The sequence below is a fragment of the Vicia villosa genome, linkage group LG3, assembly GCF_029867415.1.
Source record: "Vicia villosa cultivar HV-30 ecotype Madison, WI linkage group LG3, Vvil1.0, whole genome shotgun sequence".
NCBI classification, from domain to species: Eukaryota; Viridiplantae; Streptophyta; class Magnoliopsida; order Fabales; family Fabaceae; genus Vicia; species Vicia villosa.
This window is the reverse complement of record NC_081182.1, coordinates 172,582,883-172,602,180: the sequence shown is the minus strand read 5'-3', so window position 1 is coordinate 172,602,180 and position 19,298 is coordinate 172,582,883. Positions and strand designations below refer to the sequence as shown.

At 37.8% G+C, this 19,298-nt stretch overlaps 1 protein-coding gene across 1 annotated transcript; it reads right to left on the bottom strand.

Moving 5' to 3' along the window:
* Positions 1-12,899: 12,899 nt before the first annotated feature.
* On the bottom strand, positions 12,900-16,441 carry LOC131656923 (putative disease resistance protein RGA3). Its single transcript, XM_058926480.1, has one exon. The coding sequence runs from the start codon at positions 16,269-16,271 to the stop codon at positions 14,292-14,294; it is 1,980 nt and encodes a 659-aa protein (XP_058782463.1). The 5' UTR covers positions 16,272-16,441; the 3' UTR covers positions 12,900-14,291.
* Positions 16,442-19,298: the final 2,857 nt, after the last annotated feature.

Genomic DNA, 19,298 nt, shown 5'->3' with positions numbered 1-19,298 from the left:
AAGCACAGGTCCTAGCGGACTTCGTAGCAGAGATGGCCTTCCCGGACACGACGACTTGCAGCGCTCGGAAATGGACCCTATACGTAGATGGGGCTTCCAGCTCGTACGGAAGCGGAGCAGGCATCATCTTAGAAAACGGAGAAGGAACGCTGATAGAAGTATCGCTATCACTCTCCTTCCCAACCTCCAACAACCAAGCAGAATATGAAGCACTGCTCGCGGGACTACGTCTCGCTAACGATTTGGACGCCGAGGAGATCGAAGTATTTACCGACTCCCAATTGGTAGCTTCACACATCTCGGGAGCCTCGTGCGCAAAAAGATGGCCCGGTTCAAAAGCGCCAAGGTAAAACATATCCCGAGCGAGCATAATGCCCGGGCGGACGTCCTGTCGAAACTCGCCAGCACAAGGAGGAAAGGGGGCAATAAGTCTGTGATCCAGGAAATACTGCCCAGACCCAGCACCGAACCTCCGGCCGGGCTAACGCTTGTCAGCGCGATCAGGGACGCGTCTTGCTTGATGACCCCCGTGTACGACTATCTCACAAACGATCTCCTGCTGAGCGACCCTAAGGAAGCTTCCATAATTAGAAGGAGAGACTGCTCGTACATCCTTGTCGAGGATCGACTCCACCGACGAGGGTTCTCCATACCCCTCCTTAAAAGTGTTGACGAGGGCACCGTCCCCACATACTCCGAGAAATACACGAAGGAATCAACTCCCAACACCTAGGGGGAAGATCCCTCGCCAGGAAAGCACTCCAAGTCGGATACTATTGGCCCACCATGCAGCACGACGCTAAAGAATATGTAAAGAAATGCGACAAGTGCCAACGCTTTGGGGACATGCACCTCGCGCCCCCAACGAAATCAAGTCTTTGTCATCTCCCTGGTCGTTCGCGTGATGGGGCATGGACCTCCTTAGCCCATTCGTGACCGGGAGCAATCAGAACAAATACCTCATAGTCGCAGTCGATTACCTCACCAAATGGATCGAAGCCGAACCACAGGCAAAAATCACATCTCTAAACGTACTACGTTTCTACAAAAGAAACATCCTCGCCCAGTTCGGAATACCCCTGACTATCATCACCGATAACGGCACCCAGTTTACCGACGAGCGTTTTCAAGAATCCGTGACGAAGTTAGGGACTAAGCAACACTTCGCATCAGTCGAACACCCCCAGACAAACGGGCAAGCCGAGGCCGCTAACAGAGTAATTCTACAGGGCATCAAAAGAAGACTGGACGAAATCAAAAAGGGATGGGTCGAGGAGCTACAAAACATCCTCTGAGCCTACCGCACCACCCCCCATTCCACAACCGGAGAGACTCCCTTTCGACTCACATACGGGACAGAAGCCGTGATCCCCGTCAAAGTGCATGTGCCCACCAGGCGCGTCGAGGAACCCCTCGAAACAGAGGGCAACCTCGAAGCAATTAGAGAAGAGCTCGACCTGGTCGAAGAAATCCGAACAGGAGCCGCTATGCGCGAAGCTTCACTCAAATAAAAAATCGCATTAAGACACGACGCAAAGGTCATTAAACGGAAATTCGAGGTAGACAGCCTAGTGCTCAAAAGAAACCACAAGGACTCCCGAGAGGGCAAACTGGCTGCAAACTGGGAGGGCCCCTATCGCGTCCGGGAAAACACCAAAAACGGGGCATATTATTTGGAATACCTACAAGGAGAAGAACTCGCTCGACCTTGGAACGCTGAAAAGCTCAAGCAATATTACAGCTAAAATGCAGGTGCGACCAGGTACACGCCGAACACCTCTAGATGAAACAAAAAGACAGAAGCCCACTCTCTTAATCGAGCAGACTCCTTGTCCTTCGGGGGGAACGATCGAGCATTCCCGTCGTAAACAAGTACCATGACGGCAGAACACCCCGCTCGCAAGGGGACCGTTCACGCCATGAGGCTCAGAACTCAGCACAACGAGGTCGGAGACTCACCGTGGCCAGGCACATGTCCCCGGCAATCGACCACAGTTCCACACACTTGGCGATCAATACACTACAGTCGATCAAATCTTCTAATTAAGCAAAAAACAAATAGACACGCAAAAATCACAACAACAGTACTTTATTCATCATCAATAAGAGTTACAAAATACACATCAAACAAAAGAAAAACGTGTTATTCTGCCCGACGGGCAAACTCCTCCGAATGAAGATACGGATACCAATCCTCACCCCACTCAGTCTCAGAACCATCAGCGTTGATCACGACTCTCACACCTAAAGGCTGAGCCTGCGCGTTCGAGCCCTGGATCCCCTGCGCACGAGAAGCTGAACCGGTCGAAACCTTCTTCTTCTTCTTCACCTCCTTCACTCCGCGATAGCACGAGGTCGAAGATGTCCGAACCATCCTCCACGAAGTAACTTTCAATATCGAGCGCCTCTTGAAGCACCCAGGCCGACAAAGGAACCTCCTGCTGGGCCGAAGGAGTCGAGGACGACGAGTCCGACGTTGACGGACGCCCTGTTATGACCATGTTCACCTGAAAAATAGGGGAGAATAGTGAATTCAACAGTTCAATCAAATCCACCCTTCCACCACCGTTCAGAGTGAAAGGGCGCGCCAACGGCCCGGGGACCGAATGGCCCCCCGACCTTTCCCTACTCCAGGAAAACGGTCGCCGAGCAGAAGAAGACTCGCGCCAAAGAGAAGGGCAAAAACCCATGCAACGTCACAATGGTCCATTTTTTTAGAGAAATACTAAAGACACGCTAGCACGTGATCAAAACTCCAAAACAACAATCAACGAACCAGAAGGTGGCTCTAAACGGAGGATTCAATCACATACAGCCGTCAACGGTGGAGAAAATAGCTATCTCCGCCGTCTACCAACAACGAACTCCTAAATCTTCATCAAAATCGTTCCTAAAAGTCTACCCTAACCACATGCAAACGGTTTCTAAAAGCAATCAAAGCATGAAAAGCTAAAAATAGAAGGAACAACATGAAAAGCAATCAGGCCTGCTCCCCCAGAAGGTCTCCCCTGACCGATGCCCTCTAAGTCGTCACTCCCTCGAGTAGAAGCAACGACTTGGGGGGCTCATGTTCTGGACCGACTCAATCACTCTTATTGGGCCAATCCAGCCTTCGGCCCAAGGCACCCTGGACGCGCACATGAAAGCCTCCCTTTGTCCGCCCCGGGCAAACACCAGACATAACCGAGCACGAGAGAGCCTTGTGCCCGGTAGCGGCCAGCTCATGCGTCATCTAGATCCATGCCTTACAAAGCGGAGCCAATTTCGCTTAGAATTATCCTATAAATAGCCCTCTAACCTCATAGGGCAAGGTAACTTTTTTCTTACCCCCAAAATCTCTCACTTTGTTGTACCTTGTGGATCACATACTTACTTTGGCATCGGAGTGCCTTGCAGGTACAACCATTTTTCTCTTTCAACCGCTCTGGATTTCAAGCCTTCTTTGTTGCTGACCATCTGATCTGCTCGGTAAGATCAATTCCCTTATACTATAAGCACTTCCCTCCTCCTCCCCCGCTCCGCCGACCCCCCATTCTGTGTCATTTGACCACAAATCATCGGAATTCACCGATTCGGAAGAACACGAGTCCTCAGAACAGTTTGAAAAACTACCAGAGAAGCTCATATGGTATCCTATTTCTTCAAAGAGATATAAGGAATACGGTTTATCATCGACATACACCGTTAAAGATTGTTGAGAGGCAAAGTCCAATTTCACTTTCAGAGTAATTCTAACAAAGTTACAGTGACTGTCCTTACAAAAATTCTCATCCAAACAAACCAGAGAACCTAAAACATTAGCCAAAGCCTAAAAAAAGACCGCATTCCACGCAACACATGGAACACCGTATATGCGTACCTTTGCTAGTCTTTCCTGGTCCACATCCCCTTCCTTCCATTTTCGAATCCCCGAGAACCACGTTTTCCACCTCGATGTCCTTTCCTCCACTAGAACCTGCAATGCTCCTTGCTCAACTTCTTCTAGCAGACACAAATTTGGACCTAAAACTGAGACTTTAATTGAATTTAGTCCTTCCATATCCAGTAGCGTCTGAATCCTAAAAGATGATCCCGGAATAAGAACTTTCTCCACCATAGCTTTCAAGAATTTGTTCCTATCCTCCTCCTTCGAAGCATACCTCAGAACAACTCTTTCTTCCTTTTCAATCTTTGAACAAACAGGGGTCACTACATCAGCATAAGAACGTCCCACCCTTCTTATATTGGACTTCCCTTCCACACACCTCTCCGCACCATATGAATGTGTGTTTCTGGTCCTCCCTTCCTCCTGCCGATTGGTGTTCCAGACTTCCTTCCCCTTGTACCTCTCAAAACGTGGAATATTTGCGTGAATCTTCTTCCCTTCTATGATAACGTTGCCTACCTTCACCGCTAACAATCTCACGTCTTCCACCTCAATAAATCTTGCGAACCTGAATTTCTTTCCAAACTTATTCCTCCTTGGAGCAATTGATATTTCGACCACCTCTCCTATGCAGCCAAGTAACTCAAAGAAATCTCTAGCTCTGCAGTGATCAGGAAAAGCTGAGAAGTAGAAAGAAACCACATGATGTCCCTCACCTCCTCACGGCTTCCTAGTTGACGCGACAGTGTCCCATAAAAGAACGCCGTTGCGAACTTCATTTCTTCGAACCACCGTCCAACCATCGCCATGGTGGTTGTTACCACCGAGCATAATCGGAACCAGAACCCTAATCCCCAAATCGCTAGTCACTCTCTCTACATTTTCTCTCTCTGGTAAATATTTGCCACATGTGAATCGACCTAATTTTTTGTGACAATCCCTTGCTTTGTAATGGTCCTTTTATTTATTTATTTTTCAACATATATTATATTAAAGGGAGAACTAAGGATTTTCCAACCTGTTTACAAGAGGGCAAGGCATAAGCCCTGACAAAACATATTACAAATCAATTATAATTACGATAAGAAAGCAATGGCTCTTTCACAAAATCGTAATAAGAATAATTAAAATGAGTAATCTCTCCACAAAAGGACCACATCCACACCAAAATTTTGATGTTACAAATAAAATCATCAAAATTCCAGTCCTCCAAACGAAAAACAAACATCATTTGTAACCAATCAAATGGACCAAGTCCTGGCTAACCAAATCACATCTAACTTCTTTACATTACTTTTTAGATTTACAAAATGAGTGTTAGTCCATAATATTTTTAGATTTACATGTACCTTTTCTGTTTAGACGTAAATTATAATATTCATTTAATGCATGTTTTTGGTTTATTGTACAATAATTGTAGAATTATGTTGCTTAACAATATGGTTGAAAACTATTTTGTTTTAGTAAAATTAAACAAAATCATTTATAATATTTTAGCAAAGTCAATTACGTTATTATTATATATCGAAGTCGCCTATGTGCATAGATGAATTTCTTATCTTCAAGATGTATTTCTAACTGTATGGCAGTTTGTGTATCTTATATAAAGCTACAATATTTTTGCTTGGTTCTGCCGATTGGATTTTAAGCAGTACATTTTCCAACTGTATTCATGTGCACAAACAACTATATATATATATATATATATATATATATATATATATATATATATATATATATATATATATATATATATATATATATATATATATATATATATATATATATATATATATATATATATATATATATATATATATATATATATATATATATTTCTAGTGTATGGCACTTTGTGTTTCCTTTACTGCTTCTAAGTACTTAAATTTTGAAGAAGCACAGCAACTTCCAATTCCTTGCTATTAGTTACACAATAGAAATGACTATTAATCTGATTATTCATGAAACTATCTAAAAGCGAGTAACTTAGTGGTATAAAGCTGCTGTAATACCAAGGGACGGTTGGAGGGTTAAAGAAATAAATGGACACGTTGTAGGAATTGTTTAGACTTCTAACACCTTGATTTTTAACAGCGAAAGTGTATTTTTAAAAGGGACTATTTCCATAAATAAATCAATTAATGATTTTTCTTATACAAAATAACGTTCTTTTTTTTATAAATAAAATAATTAAACCCTATGATGAGTTTTGTATTTAGATATGTTATAAGAACTCAACCTAGGTTTATAAGGAAAATTAGATATCATAGATCAAAACATAAGAAAAACATACTATACATAAATACGACGCAGTGTCATAAGTTATAAAGTGGTGATAGTGGTTAGCAATAGAAACCATAAAACGATAAAATAAGAGTCCCCGGCAGACACTCACGCAGGAGAGCTGCCCCAGGGAAAGTCCAAACCGCACATATAGTAACCATCATCTAATGCTGAAAATACTACTCACATCTACTCCCTAACTACCGTGATCGAAATCTAATGACAACCGCAATACTCTCCAGCTCCAGCTCTGCACAATCCCCTACAAGCGCTCCACAGGGTATGATCAGAGCCATCATGTCCGCTATCATAATCGTGCTCTGAGGGATCATAATCATCATCACCCTCTGCTCCTCCTAAGCCATCCTCTGCTCCACCTACGTCCGACTCCAATGATGGTATGCGTGTCGGGTCGATATGAGGGAGCTCGCCTATGAGAAAAATGTCACGTGTGTACGCCAAGGGTAACCCTAGCGACATCTATAAGTCTAAGGGAGGCATAGAGGTGTCATGAAAGAATGTCCCCCTTCCCATGACTGAGGCGTACGAAGGTCCAGGTGGGGCTGAAGGAGGAGTCAATAATCCGAAACAGTCAATCACACTTGAGAGAAAACTAGATATGATCAAGGAAGCTGGAATCTGGAAGCTCAAGGTCCTACGGGAGTAAGTGGTCTTCGGATCCTGTCCTATGATAGTAATGGTCTCCAACACGTTCTCGATAAATGTGAGTCATCCTAGGGTCGGGTCGAACCCCCAGGACATGTCAGCCCATGCATCAGGGAAGGTGAGTTTTGTCGCCTTCGACGGCGGTGTCTCCTCGAGTCCCGGGCGCGTCATAATCTATTGGCATATAGCCCACGCAATCCACTGAAAGGGTCATCAATCCAAAAATAACAAATATATAAGAGCGGAGCAATAAGCATAAACAGAGGATACATTATACATCGCTAGAGATCTCATTCTAACACATGTATATACACATTTACAAATAATAATACATGTAGCAAAATTAAGACTCATTCCTAATGCAATGTCTATATGTCGATGCACATGATTCCAAAATATCAATCCCTCCGCAAAGGATCGTGGTATCGCTTCAGGATTCAGCACCACTAAGGTGATGGGTATCTACCCATCAATCAGACTCAATGATCCACTACGGGATAAGGTGGTTCCCTCTTGGACACACACCGCGTGCCACCTCTCTGGTGTGTACCTCGTGACTCCTCCCCTTTAGCCACGTAACCATGAAATGTATGAGCATACAATTCCCCATATATGCTTTTCAATCATATGGGTAACATCACCATATATAATCACTTATCTCATGCGTTAAAATTCGCACAAATATATTTATATTACATTTACTCACCTTCACAATAAGTCACCTTCAAAATAAACACGTAAGAAGATACATAGCATGTATATATATATATATATATATATATATATATATATATATATATATATATATATATATATATATATATATATATATATATATTGAGAGAAGTATAAAAATAGAGAGATGGCCTTACAGTTACGAGATAAATATATACTTCTAATTTAATATTTATTTTTGTTTGGAATTAGTTGGCGGGTCGTGTACGTAAAATAATCTCTTTTGATGTTCATAAATATTTAAAAAAAATGATACACCCTACATGATAAAAGTTACTAAAGTTTAAATCATGTACTAGTGTTTGAACAAAATAGTCTAATTATTGTATTGGTAGGACATTTCATACTTATTGTTGTTTGGAAGGTAGTGTATAAATATATTAACTCCTAATACAAAACATAATTACCTGCAATTAAAATTATACTCCTTTATATTTAAAAAAACCAATTTACATAAATTATAAAGGAAAATACAAATTATTATTATTGTTATAGTATATCTCAAAATAATACATGACTATAAAGTCAATTATTGTTTTTAAATAATATTTTGTATTTACTGAAGAAATTTTATTTATAATATAACTTACACAACTTCAATTTTATTTAATCACAACTAATTGAACAACAAGGTTGTAAAGAACCTAAAATATGAGTCTTTTTTTTTATATAAAACAAATAATTAATTTCAATTAATTAATTAAATTGTAAGAAAATTTTACAGGAAATTTATTAAAGAAAAATAGAGTTTTAGCAATAATAGGTATATAAAGTTAAGAAAGAGTAAGGAGGTCTTACTTAAGTGTAGAGATGAATTAGATAGTGCTTTTCCAAATTAGAGAAGTATTGAGAAGAAATGGAGAGAGAATAAAACCATACTGAGAACCTTTGAATTTCCTTATTCTTTCTTCTTCTGGTATGTAAAAATAGAACGTAAGAGTACTATATTTATAATCAAAGCACATGGTGTTTTTTTTTTTTTTTTGTAATCAAGGAATAAAATATAAGGAGTACTAGGGGTACTCAATCCCTCTTACAAAAATCGGAATAAACCCAAGAGACGCACGAAATTTCAAAACAATTGCAATCTATCTCAAAAAATGCAAAGGATCTTTGCAAAAATCATAAAAATTACAATTGCCGTAAGTAATTTCGCCGTAGAAGGACCAATTCCAAATCAACACTTTTATACTCCAAACAATGTCTGGGACACTCCAACTATCATTCCCGAAAATGGCTTTGTTCCCCATTCTCCACAACCCCCAACATACCGCTATCCAAACCAAGCTCTCCGTTCCCTTCCTCACTTTCTTCCTCCTAAAACCTTCAAAGATTAAAAGAAGGTTCTCCCAAACTAACGGAAGCAAAACCAATTCCAAGTCAAACCACTCCAAAATGGAACTCCACACTTTCCTAGCTACTTCACAAGAAAAGAAAAGGTGCGCTATACTTTCCTCACTATCTTTACAAAACACACAAAAAAGATCGGAGGGAGAAGAGATAAAACCTCTAACAAAAAGAAGGTTTTTTGATGGGAGTCTATCAATCAACACCCTCCAAGCAAAAGCTTTGTATCTAAAAGGAATTAAAGCTTTCCAAACCAACTTCAACGCCTTCTCTCTTTCCGGAATAAAAATAGAACAAAGAATATTTACCGAAAGATAATCATAACATGATCTTACCGAAAAATTCCCGTCTCCGTTCGGAGTCCACCATGTTTCATCCTCTCTTCCACGCTCCGACGAGCTTCCTCCTAACAAAGCCTTTAACTCTTGAAGCCGATTCCAAATGAGAAGATTATTAGATACGGAAATACCCAAATTACTCCATCTCCAACCCCCCTCATCCCACTCTCTCATTCCTTCCACCAATTCATTCTTCAAAACCGAATGGATGTATAAATCCGGAAAAGCCGATTTTAAAGAAAACTCCCCCAACCAATTAACATGCCAAAAAAGAATTGAATTTCCTTTTCCGAGAGTATATTTACATCGCTCAAGAAACTCGCCCTCAATGTGCCTCTTTTCCAACATCAAGATGTCTTTCCACCAAAAAGAAGCTAACCTGCAAGAAAAGCCAGAAAACCCAAGCAAAATATTAATCCCACCATATCTTGCCCTTAAGATCTTTATCCATTGCGCATTTCCTCCTTTTGTAATCCTCCATCTCCACTTTAAAAGCAAAGAGACATTAAATTCTTCCACTCGTTTCAAACCGAGGCCACCTTTCTCCTTAGGTAGACAAACCAAACCCCACCTCGCCCAATGGATCTTCCTTCTATCCTCCACCCCTTTCCACAAATAGGAGTTTTGAATTCTAGAAATCTCTTTACAAACTTGCACTAGGGCCCTGTAAAAAGACATCAAGAAAATATGAAGACTACTCAGAACCGACTTCAATAAAGTGATCCTTCCTCCCATACTAAGGAATTTTCCACTCCAACCTTGAAGCCTCCTTTTCAACTTAGAAATCAATGGCTGCCAAAAGGAGATACGCCTCGGGTTACCACCTACCGGGATACCAAGAAAATGAAAATTATGATGCTCCGTATTGCAAGCTAGGAAATTCGCTGCTGCCCCCAAGAAATGCGGACTAGTATTAATGCCAATCAAACTACTTTTATGGAAGTTCACTCCAAGACCAGACACAAGATCAAAGGCTCTAAGAACCGCCTTCAAAGCCCATATATGTTGCCAACTCCCATCCCCCACCAATAAAGTGTCATCCGCGTACTGTAGGAGGTCGACCTTACACTCGCCGTTGATGATAATCCCTCTAAAATTCTCGACCGAACTCGCCCTTCTAACCAAGCCCGCCAAACCTTCCGCCACCAAAACAAATAGAAAGGGAGATAAAGGGTCGCCTTGGCGAAGGCCTCGGAGCACATTAAATTCCTTTGTCGGGCTATCGTTCACCAAAACAGACATATGACTTTTAAACACCAACGCTTCCATCCATCTCAACCATAAATCTCCGAAACCTAACCTCCTCAACATATACCTCAAAAAATCCCAACTAACTCCATCGTATGCTTTTTCGAAATCAACTTTAAAAAGAATACATTCTTTCTTTTCCTTAACCGCGTAGTCCACTAGCTCATTTGCCACAACCACATCGTCAAGGAGTTGCCTACCCGGAACGAACGCCGTTTGACAATCCGAAACAATATGATTCAAAATAAGTTTCAACCTAGAAGCAAGCAACTTTGCCAAACACTTGTAAAGGCTACCAACCAAGCAAATCGGATGGTAATCGTCAAGCCCCAAAGGATTATCTTTTTTCGGAATAAGGGTCAAAAAAGAAGAATTAATCGCTTTAGACAACACCGCATACTTGTGGAAGTCGTTGAAGAATTTCACAAAATCCGGTTTCAAGAACGACCAACACTTTCTAATAAAGAAAAAGTTAAAACCATCCGGCCCGGGACTTTTATTTCCTTCGCAACTCCAAACCGCATTCTTAATCTCCTCCTCCGAAAACGGAGCCTCCAAGCCTTCGGCCTTAGAAACTCCCAACTTCTCAAAAGATATTCCATCCAACACCGGTCTATCATAATCACATTCTTCGAATTTCTCGGAAAAATGGCGCCTAACCTCCTCTTTAACCTCATCAACCTCCTTGAGAATTCCCATCGTCGAAGATAAAGAACCAATGTGGTTCCTCCTCCTTCTCTCCTTCATAACACAATGGAAATAACGGCTATTATCATCACCTTGGTTATCCCATTTGAGCCTAGATTTCTGAAAAAGAAAATTCTCTTTTATTCTCAATCTAGTCCAAAATCGGCTAATAGCTTCACTCCTTCTTTTGACCGCTTCCTCCGTATGCTCCAAGTTGCAACTTACCATGAATTCATCCTCCACATTAATTGACTTAACTTCCTCCTTAATGTCCAAGTCAATTTTTCCATACACGTCTATATTCCACTTCCTAATTCTATCCTTTAACATTCTCATTTTCTCCTTCAACGCATAGTCGCCTCTCCCACTCACCTCCAAAGACTTCCAAATGGACTCTACAAACGGAAGGAACAATTTATTATCAAACCACCCATTATTGAAAACAAACGGCTTAGGCCCCCAATCTTCCTTGTCCACCACTAGCCAAACCGGACAGTGATCCGATATGTCCCTATTCGCGATAAATTGGCCAACTATACCCCATTCCAAAATCAACTCTTCCGATACCAAAAACCGGTCAATCCTACTACAAGAATTCCCATTACCACTATACCAAGTGAAACGTTTTCCCTTGCAAGGCAAGTCCACAAGATCCACCATATCCAAAAATCTAGAAAATCCTTCCATTTCTGCCTTCCTGCAGCAGGAAGAGGCAACCTTCCTCTCATATAAACTACCAACAGCGTTAAAGTCACCGGCTAAAACCCAGGCAGCATCCGAATACCTCACCCTCAACTTCAAAATTTCACTCCAAAGCGCCTTTTTCTGCATCAAATCGCACGGAGAATAGATATTAATTACGTAGAAAAAACAGTCTTTGCAACGCAGCTTTATACCCAGGTAGCCGTCCCCCTTGAAACTAAAAATTTCGTCAAAAAGATTAGCCTTCCACATTGTGATCAACCCCCCCTTACTGCCAGCAGCACCCGAAAAGGACCACCCAACCTCCTCCTTCTGCCACAAAGAACCAATCAGCCTGCTATCTACAACCTCGAGCTTCGATTCTTGAATAATTTATGTTTTCATCGATAAAACTTTTTTATGAACAAAGATTATTTTAAAATTTTAAGCGGGTAAAACTACCTTTTATTGCAAAGACTGGAAATTAATTTCAAACAGAAACTATTTTTATTTTTAATTATTTCATAAATAATTTTGTTATTCTACCACTAAAATTTTCTTCCCAAAAAGGGTTTTTTTTTTTTTAAAATTAAGACGGCTAATTTTACCGAATATCAAAGAGACTGAAGTCAAGATTTTTATAAAATTTCTATCAAGAACTACTAATAAAATAAAAATTCTAAAATATTTTTAGCATAACTTGAATTTACTTATATAAATACTATTTATATTTATATCTGATCATATTATATTATAAAGGCGAATATACAATAATCTTAAAATATTAATTTATTTTAAAATTACGGGACTTACCAGACTTAGGCAGAATTAAGTCCTATGAATTATGAGGTTTTAAACGTGCCTAAGGATTTGATTGTAAACAAGCACTACGCCATAAAACTTTTATAATAGCGCTTTCTATTGTTTATGATAGCGCTTAAAAGTGCTATTAATTGCGCCGCTATTGTAAACGATTTTGTTTAATAGCACTTTAAAAACGCTATTAAAATACCAATTTTTAATAGCGGTTTTACTTAAGTGATACTGAAGTGGACATTTTGCGCTTTATAATACGTTTTTCAGTTTGATTTTGATTGCACTTTCAATCTAAGTGTTATTATAGGACACATGTTTCATAGCGGTTTCAAACAAAGCGTTACTATAAGGCATCACCGCGCCAGGAAGGGTGGGATAGTAGACTGTAGAGGCAGAGGATGCGATAGAGGAGGTGGTAGACGCATAGGAGGTGGTAGAGACAGAGGAGAGGATGTAGATGTTGCCGATACACATAGTAGTGATTGTGCTAATTATTTTGATGTTTATATTTTGAAGACATTCCATTTCATGTTAATTAAATTCCTAAATCAACATTTTCACGAGCGATAATAATCTAGTTATTTATTTATTTATGGATTGACAATTAGGCATGTATCCAAGCCCCATAAAATTGTTCTAAGTTAAATGATGGTTTATATCGGCAAATATTAACAACATACATTATGGAAGAAGTATTGTAGTTCAACACAAATGCTATTTCAAACATAAATCTCTACGAATTGGAAATATAAATAATGACTTTCAAATTCTTCGGTTAGCATAAAAATGTAAACATTTTGAGAATTTAAAGGCTTTTGTTGTTGGCATTCATCTTCTCCAATGCAATCACCTACTTGAATTCTTCATTACAAAAAGTTGTATTTAACTTTAAGAGTAGACGACTTCGTTCCTCCACCTTTCCTTTCTAGAATTTCAATTGAAGTGTTTTCCATGGGAGCCAATATGGGCCAGTACTCACCAGACTCAGGTTTATATTTTATGCATAATTCAGGACAATCATATATGTACAAATGTTCAAGGGCGGTGAGATGATGGAAGTCAATTGGAAGACTCACTAGTTGAGGGCAGCCAGAAATCCAAAGCCTCTTAAGATGTGTCATTGTTGTTAGACACTCGGGAAGTATCCAAAGATCGGGAAGTCCAGAAATTTGTAAGGTCTCTAAAGTATCCACAACACCTTCAATCCAAGTAGGAATCGTTAGAAGTCCCGTAAATCTTGCTATATATAAATGCTTGATCATCAATATTTGAGTTGGGCTTTCGTTGTACGTTGACAAGTTTACCATCTCACACTCTGAAACTACTAGAGTTTGTAATTTAGGAAACATAATAAGCGGTAGAGACTCTAGACTACCACATAATTCAACAATCAATGTTTCAACAGAAGTGAGTTCTTGTGCATCACTGAATAGAAACTTCATATTGTCACACTTATAGAAAACCAAAACTTGAAGATTGTTCAATTTTGTGAATAATGTCAGTGGCATAGTTGATTGCTTTGTTGTTATAAACAATTCCCGAAGGCTAATCATGCCCCCTAACCATTGAGGCAATGTTTCAAGCTCCACGCACCCGGTGAGTTTCAAGACTTGCAAATGATGGAGTTAGCTAATTGAATGAGGAAGTCTTCTGATTTTGATATTATAACAAAGGTCGAGAAGTCGCAAGTGCTTCAGTTTAGAAAAGGAATTAGGCAAAGACTCAAAGGAAGAATATCTCAAATCTAAATATCGTAAGTATGTGTATCTTGATATCCATGCATCCAACAAAGTTCCCTTGTCAAGGCCATTTCCTTTGATGGGAAATAATATAGTTCTCAAATTTCTTGACTTGGGAAACAAAGTATTGTCTGTTGAATTATATTCTACAAAGGATAAGTGTCTTACATATTCAGGTATATTCTTAGTATGCAAGTCCACTGCTACACACTCCTCTTTCGCAACATACCGAGCTAGATCGTGGATCAAATCATGTACTTTGAACGAGCCAAAATAGCCTACGATTTTGAAATCTTGAAGAAATGATCTAGAATTGAGGTCATCTATATATTCTCTTGCAATATCCATTAGATGTTCACTTCCATTTCGAGATCGTACTAAATTAAGAGCTACCCAAAGCCTAGTTATATCATTCCTAAAGAAGGTATAATCTTTTGGATAAAGAGAAAAGTAAACAAAACACTGTCTCAAATAGGATGGCATTTGATCATAGCTTAACTTCAATGCAGGTAAAATATCATCTCTTTTTTGTTCTATGTTCCATATCTCAGAATCTCTCACAAATATCCACTTATTTAAATCATATTTTGAAAACAACGAGCTTCCTAATGTTTTGACAGCAAGTGGAATCCCTGCACATTTTTTGACAATTTCTTTTCCAATCTCCACAAGATATGGATATTTAATCACTTCCCCTTCCTTAAATGCCCATTTGACAAATAAAGATAAACAATCATCTTGAGAAAGTCCTTTTAAAACATAAGAGGGAAGAGTACCTGTCATTGAAGCAATTGAGTTGCTACGCGTTGTCACTATGATTTGGCTTCCTGTTGCACCAACTTTAATCAAATCTATCAACTCAATCCATTTTGCACGATCGTCATTCCATATATCATCCAGCACAAGCAAATACTTCTTACCAGAAAGTTCATGTCTAAGACGACTTTGTAACTGCTCAATATCTAAGTTGTTGATTTTTTCTTGGTGAGCAAAAGTAACAATCATTGGAGCTGAAGCTGGACTGGAAATGGAAGCAGAAGCAGCGTTGATGATTTTAATAATTATTTTCTTGATGTCAAAATCATCCGAGTCGGAGATACAAGCCCACATCTTCAACTGAAAAAGTTCATCCATCCTCTTATCATTAAACACCAACTTTGCAAGAGTGGTCTTTCCCAAGCCTCCAATTCCTACTATTGGAATAACACATAAACTTCTATCACCATCACCGTGAAGACGTGGTTGCATCAAAAGCTTGATAATTTCTTCCCTATCATTCTCCCTCCCAATTACACTTGAAGTATCGACATGAGAATAAGTCAAGTCTCTCCTTTGTGAAACTAGTTCAGTACCAATATCAATTTGTGCGAGACCAAACTTGGTCCCATCAGCTGCTACCTTATCCAATCTTTCCCTAATCTCTTTAATTTGGCGTGCCATCATAGGACGGAAAACAAGTGGATTAGAGGAAGAAAAGAAGTGGCCTACCTTCGTCTGAGTGTTGTTAGAAGCATGGGCAACTTGCTTCCTCTTGTGCTCGAACTCAAATCCATCAAATACGTCTTCAGCATCAGAACAGATGTTTTGAATCTGTCTCATCCATTCACGCAGCCAGTGCTTTTCGTCTTTCTTATACTCAGCATCCAGTAGCAGACCATTGACAATTGACAAAGTATCTTTGATCTCTTGTAGATCTTTATGCACACCATAGACTCGGGAAACTTCTTCATAAGCATAAGAGGCAAGCTTTCCAAGAAGTGAATTAGCAACATCGAAAACAAATGATTCAGCCATGTTGTAAATTGGAAAATAGCAGAAATATAAGTATGTAGTTATAGTAAATAGTTTCTTCAGATAAATGTTCATATATACATTGAGTTATACAGTGATACACTGATACCAACTTATTTTATTCATGAGGAAACCGATGCTATAATACTTGATCGTTATTTGCAAATAAAAAATTAAACAGGACAACTTGATTATGACTTTTGAGTGATGTGCTTGCTTTGCTGCGTTGATTATGAAAGCTTCGATGAAACATGCAAACTTAGTTTGCTGTCCTTTATTAATTGCTAAATGAAGCTTCATAGTAGGTCATATGCTTTAGGTTCATATAGTCAATTTATTTGGGGAAGGCTAATTCTATCAATGTCAACGACTTTGATGATCTCAGAAGTGTATTCAATTGAAGAATAATAGCAATATAATTTCTAAGACATCATTTTTAATGATGGTTATGGTCGGCTAAATGCAGAAAGCCAAGACCCAATTATCTTAAATTTATTTCATTTGATCCAATATATATAAATGAGTTCAAATATATATAAAGGAGTTCACACAGAAAGAAAAGAAAGATAAGGTACACATTCTTTGATCTACACTTTTTGTTATAATCTTTTTGAATTTTGAAATGAGAATTTTTCATCGCACCTATAGAGTGAAAAATACCTCTGAAAATCTCAAATGAATAATTTTTATAGTTTTAAGATATTTGGGATATGCATATCCAAAAACACATTCTTCAAAAAAAAGTATATTTAAAAGTTGAATTTAAAATGTTATACATATATGGAAAAACAAAACAAAATTGAAAAATTTGGAATATTGATTAATTCAGATATGCATATCCGAATTAAGTAAAATCCAAAATTTCTTTTCATTTTATTTTAAGAAGATGTTAATTAATAATATAGTTATAACATAATTAAAGTTAGAGTTTAATTGCTATGCACTGTCAGTATAAAATTTTTTACACTATCAATACATTACAACCACTTAATTATATTACTTTTAAAAAAAATTAAAATAAAAGTCAAACACTTCCAACAGATTAACGGCTATGATTTATTGACGGTGTAAAACTTCTTTACACTGTCAGTGTATTCCAATTAAATTCTTAAAGTTAATTGTTATCAATAAAGAATAACTTAAATATAAATTGTTATAAATAAGGAGTAAGGAGATTAAATAAAATTTTAATTTTGTAATAATCTGTTTGTTATAAATGTTTTTAAATTACAAAAGTAATTATTTTTTAAATGACTACAACATTATACATCATAATTAATAAAATTATATGTAAAAAATATCCTCCTATAAACATTATAATTTTTAATTTATATTAATTTTTTTCTTTAATTAATTTTATATAAAAATAATGTGTTTCTTTAAATATTTAATATGTTGATATAATTATTAATATATCTTAATTATAATAATATATATTTAATTATATCTTTTGATTAATACAATTAATTATACTATTAATTATATTGATTCACTTTATTTTAGTTTTTTAACAAATATTGAGTTATTTCGGATATGCATATCTGAAAAATTCTAACACAAAAAATAGGGTTATTATAGATATGCATCTACGAAGACACCAAATATTATGAATTTGGTGAGTTCGGAGATGCATCTCCGAATTGTAGCGGCAAAAAATGAATTTTGCTAGAGGTGCCTAAAAAGGTATATAAGTTTCTCTTTTGAAATGACTTCGACAAGGTCGGCCCAATTAACGCAGAAGTCCCGTTCTAATTTTTAAAATGGCCCAAATTTAAAAAATAAATTCAATTATATTAATTAAAAATGACGCATAAAAAACACATTTATGTATTAACCAATAATATATTTAATGATAGGTATTTTGGGTTTTGATCTATCTCAAATTTTGCATATATTGAGTTTTTATTATAACATTTTTTTGTTTTATTGAGTTTTTATTATTATATTTTATTTATTTTGATTAATATTTTGATATATATATATATATATATATATATATATATATATATATATATATATATATATATATATATATAAATTTGGGGCCTCCTAAAGTTTGGAGCCCTGTGTTGTAGCACTTATTGTAACGCCCGGAAAATAATTATATGCTTAATTTGGACGTTTGTGACGCTTATTGGAATTTTACCGTTTTTGGAGTTGTTTCAGTCGGTATTAGTTCGGGATGGCGGACTAATATTTAATTGAAGATTTTCATATTTTTGGTACTAGAAATATTATTAAGGTAATATTCTGTGTTTTGGGGTTTTTCTGAGCAATTGAGTTTGGACCGTAAAGTGAGAGATTTTGTAAAGTGGCTAAGAGATATTTGTGGGAGAAGAGATAAGAGGGGAAAAAGGATAGAAAGAAAGAAAAAGAAAAACAGAAAAGGAAAGAAGAGATAAAGAAGAAGAGGAAAAGAAGAAAAAGTGGAGATTGGTGGTTTTTCATCCGAATCGAGTTCCGATCGTCGCTATAGTCGGGTAAGGGGGTGAATCTAATTTATCTTGGATGTATGATTCTTATAGTCTAGTTCTTGTTTTGTTCTTGTTCATCTTCTTCATCCTTTCCATATTTTCCATTTTTCTTGTTTTGTAAGAAGTTGTGAGGTTTTCATGATTTAGTAAGATTCAAACATGTCTTGGTTGGTATTTTGTATAGAATCATATCCTTGTTGTGTTATGGTGATTGATCATGTTTGTTTTCCATTTCCATGGCTTGTTTGAGTTTGGAGATAATGTTAGGGTTTGAGAAAGATTGATGAATCAACCATGAAAAGTTTGATGTTAGGTTCTTTCTATGATATATATGTGTTGTATTGATGTTATAATGATGTTTTGGAGTGGTTTTGGTGGGTATAAGGGGCTTGAGACAGTTCTGTTCGTGCTGGGATTTTTCTGGTTTTCCTCAGGTCCGCTGAGCGGAGTTTTCGTTGGTCCGTTTCTGGAATTTCCGCTTAGCGGCCTAATCGGCCCGCTGAGCGGCCAACAACATTTTCTGTTTTTCCAAAACTTTGAAACTTCGTAACTCTTGGACCGTAACTCCGATTTTGTCGCCGTTCGAAGCGTTTGAAAGCTAGCGCAATGAACTATACTATGATCTAAT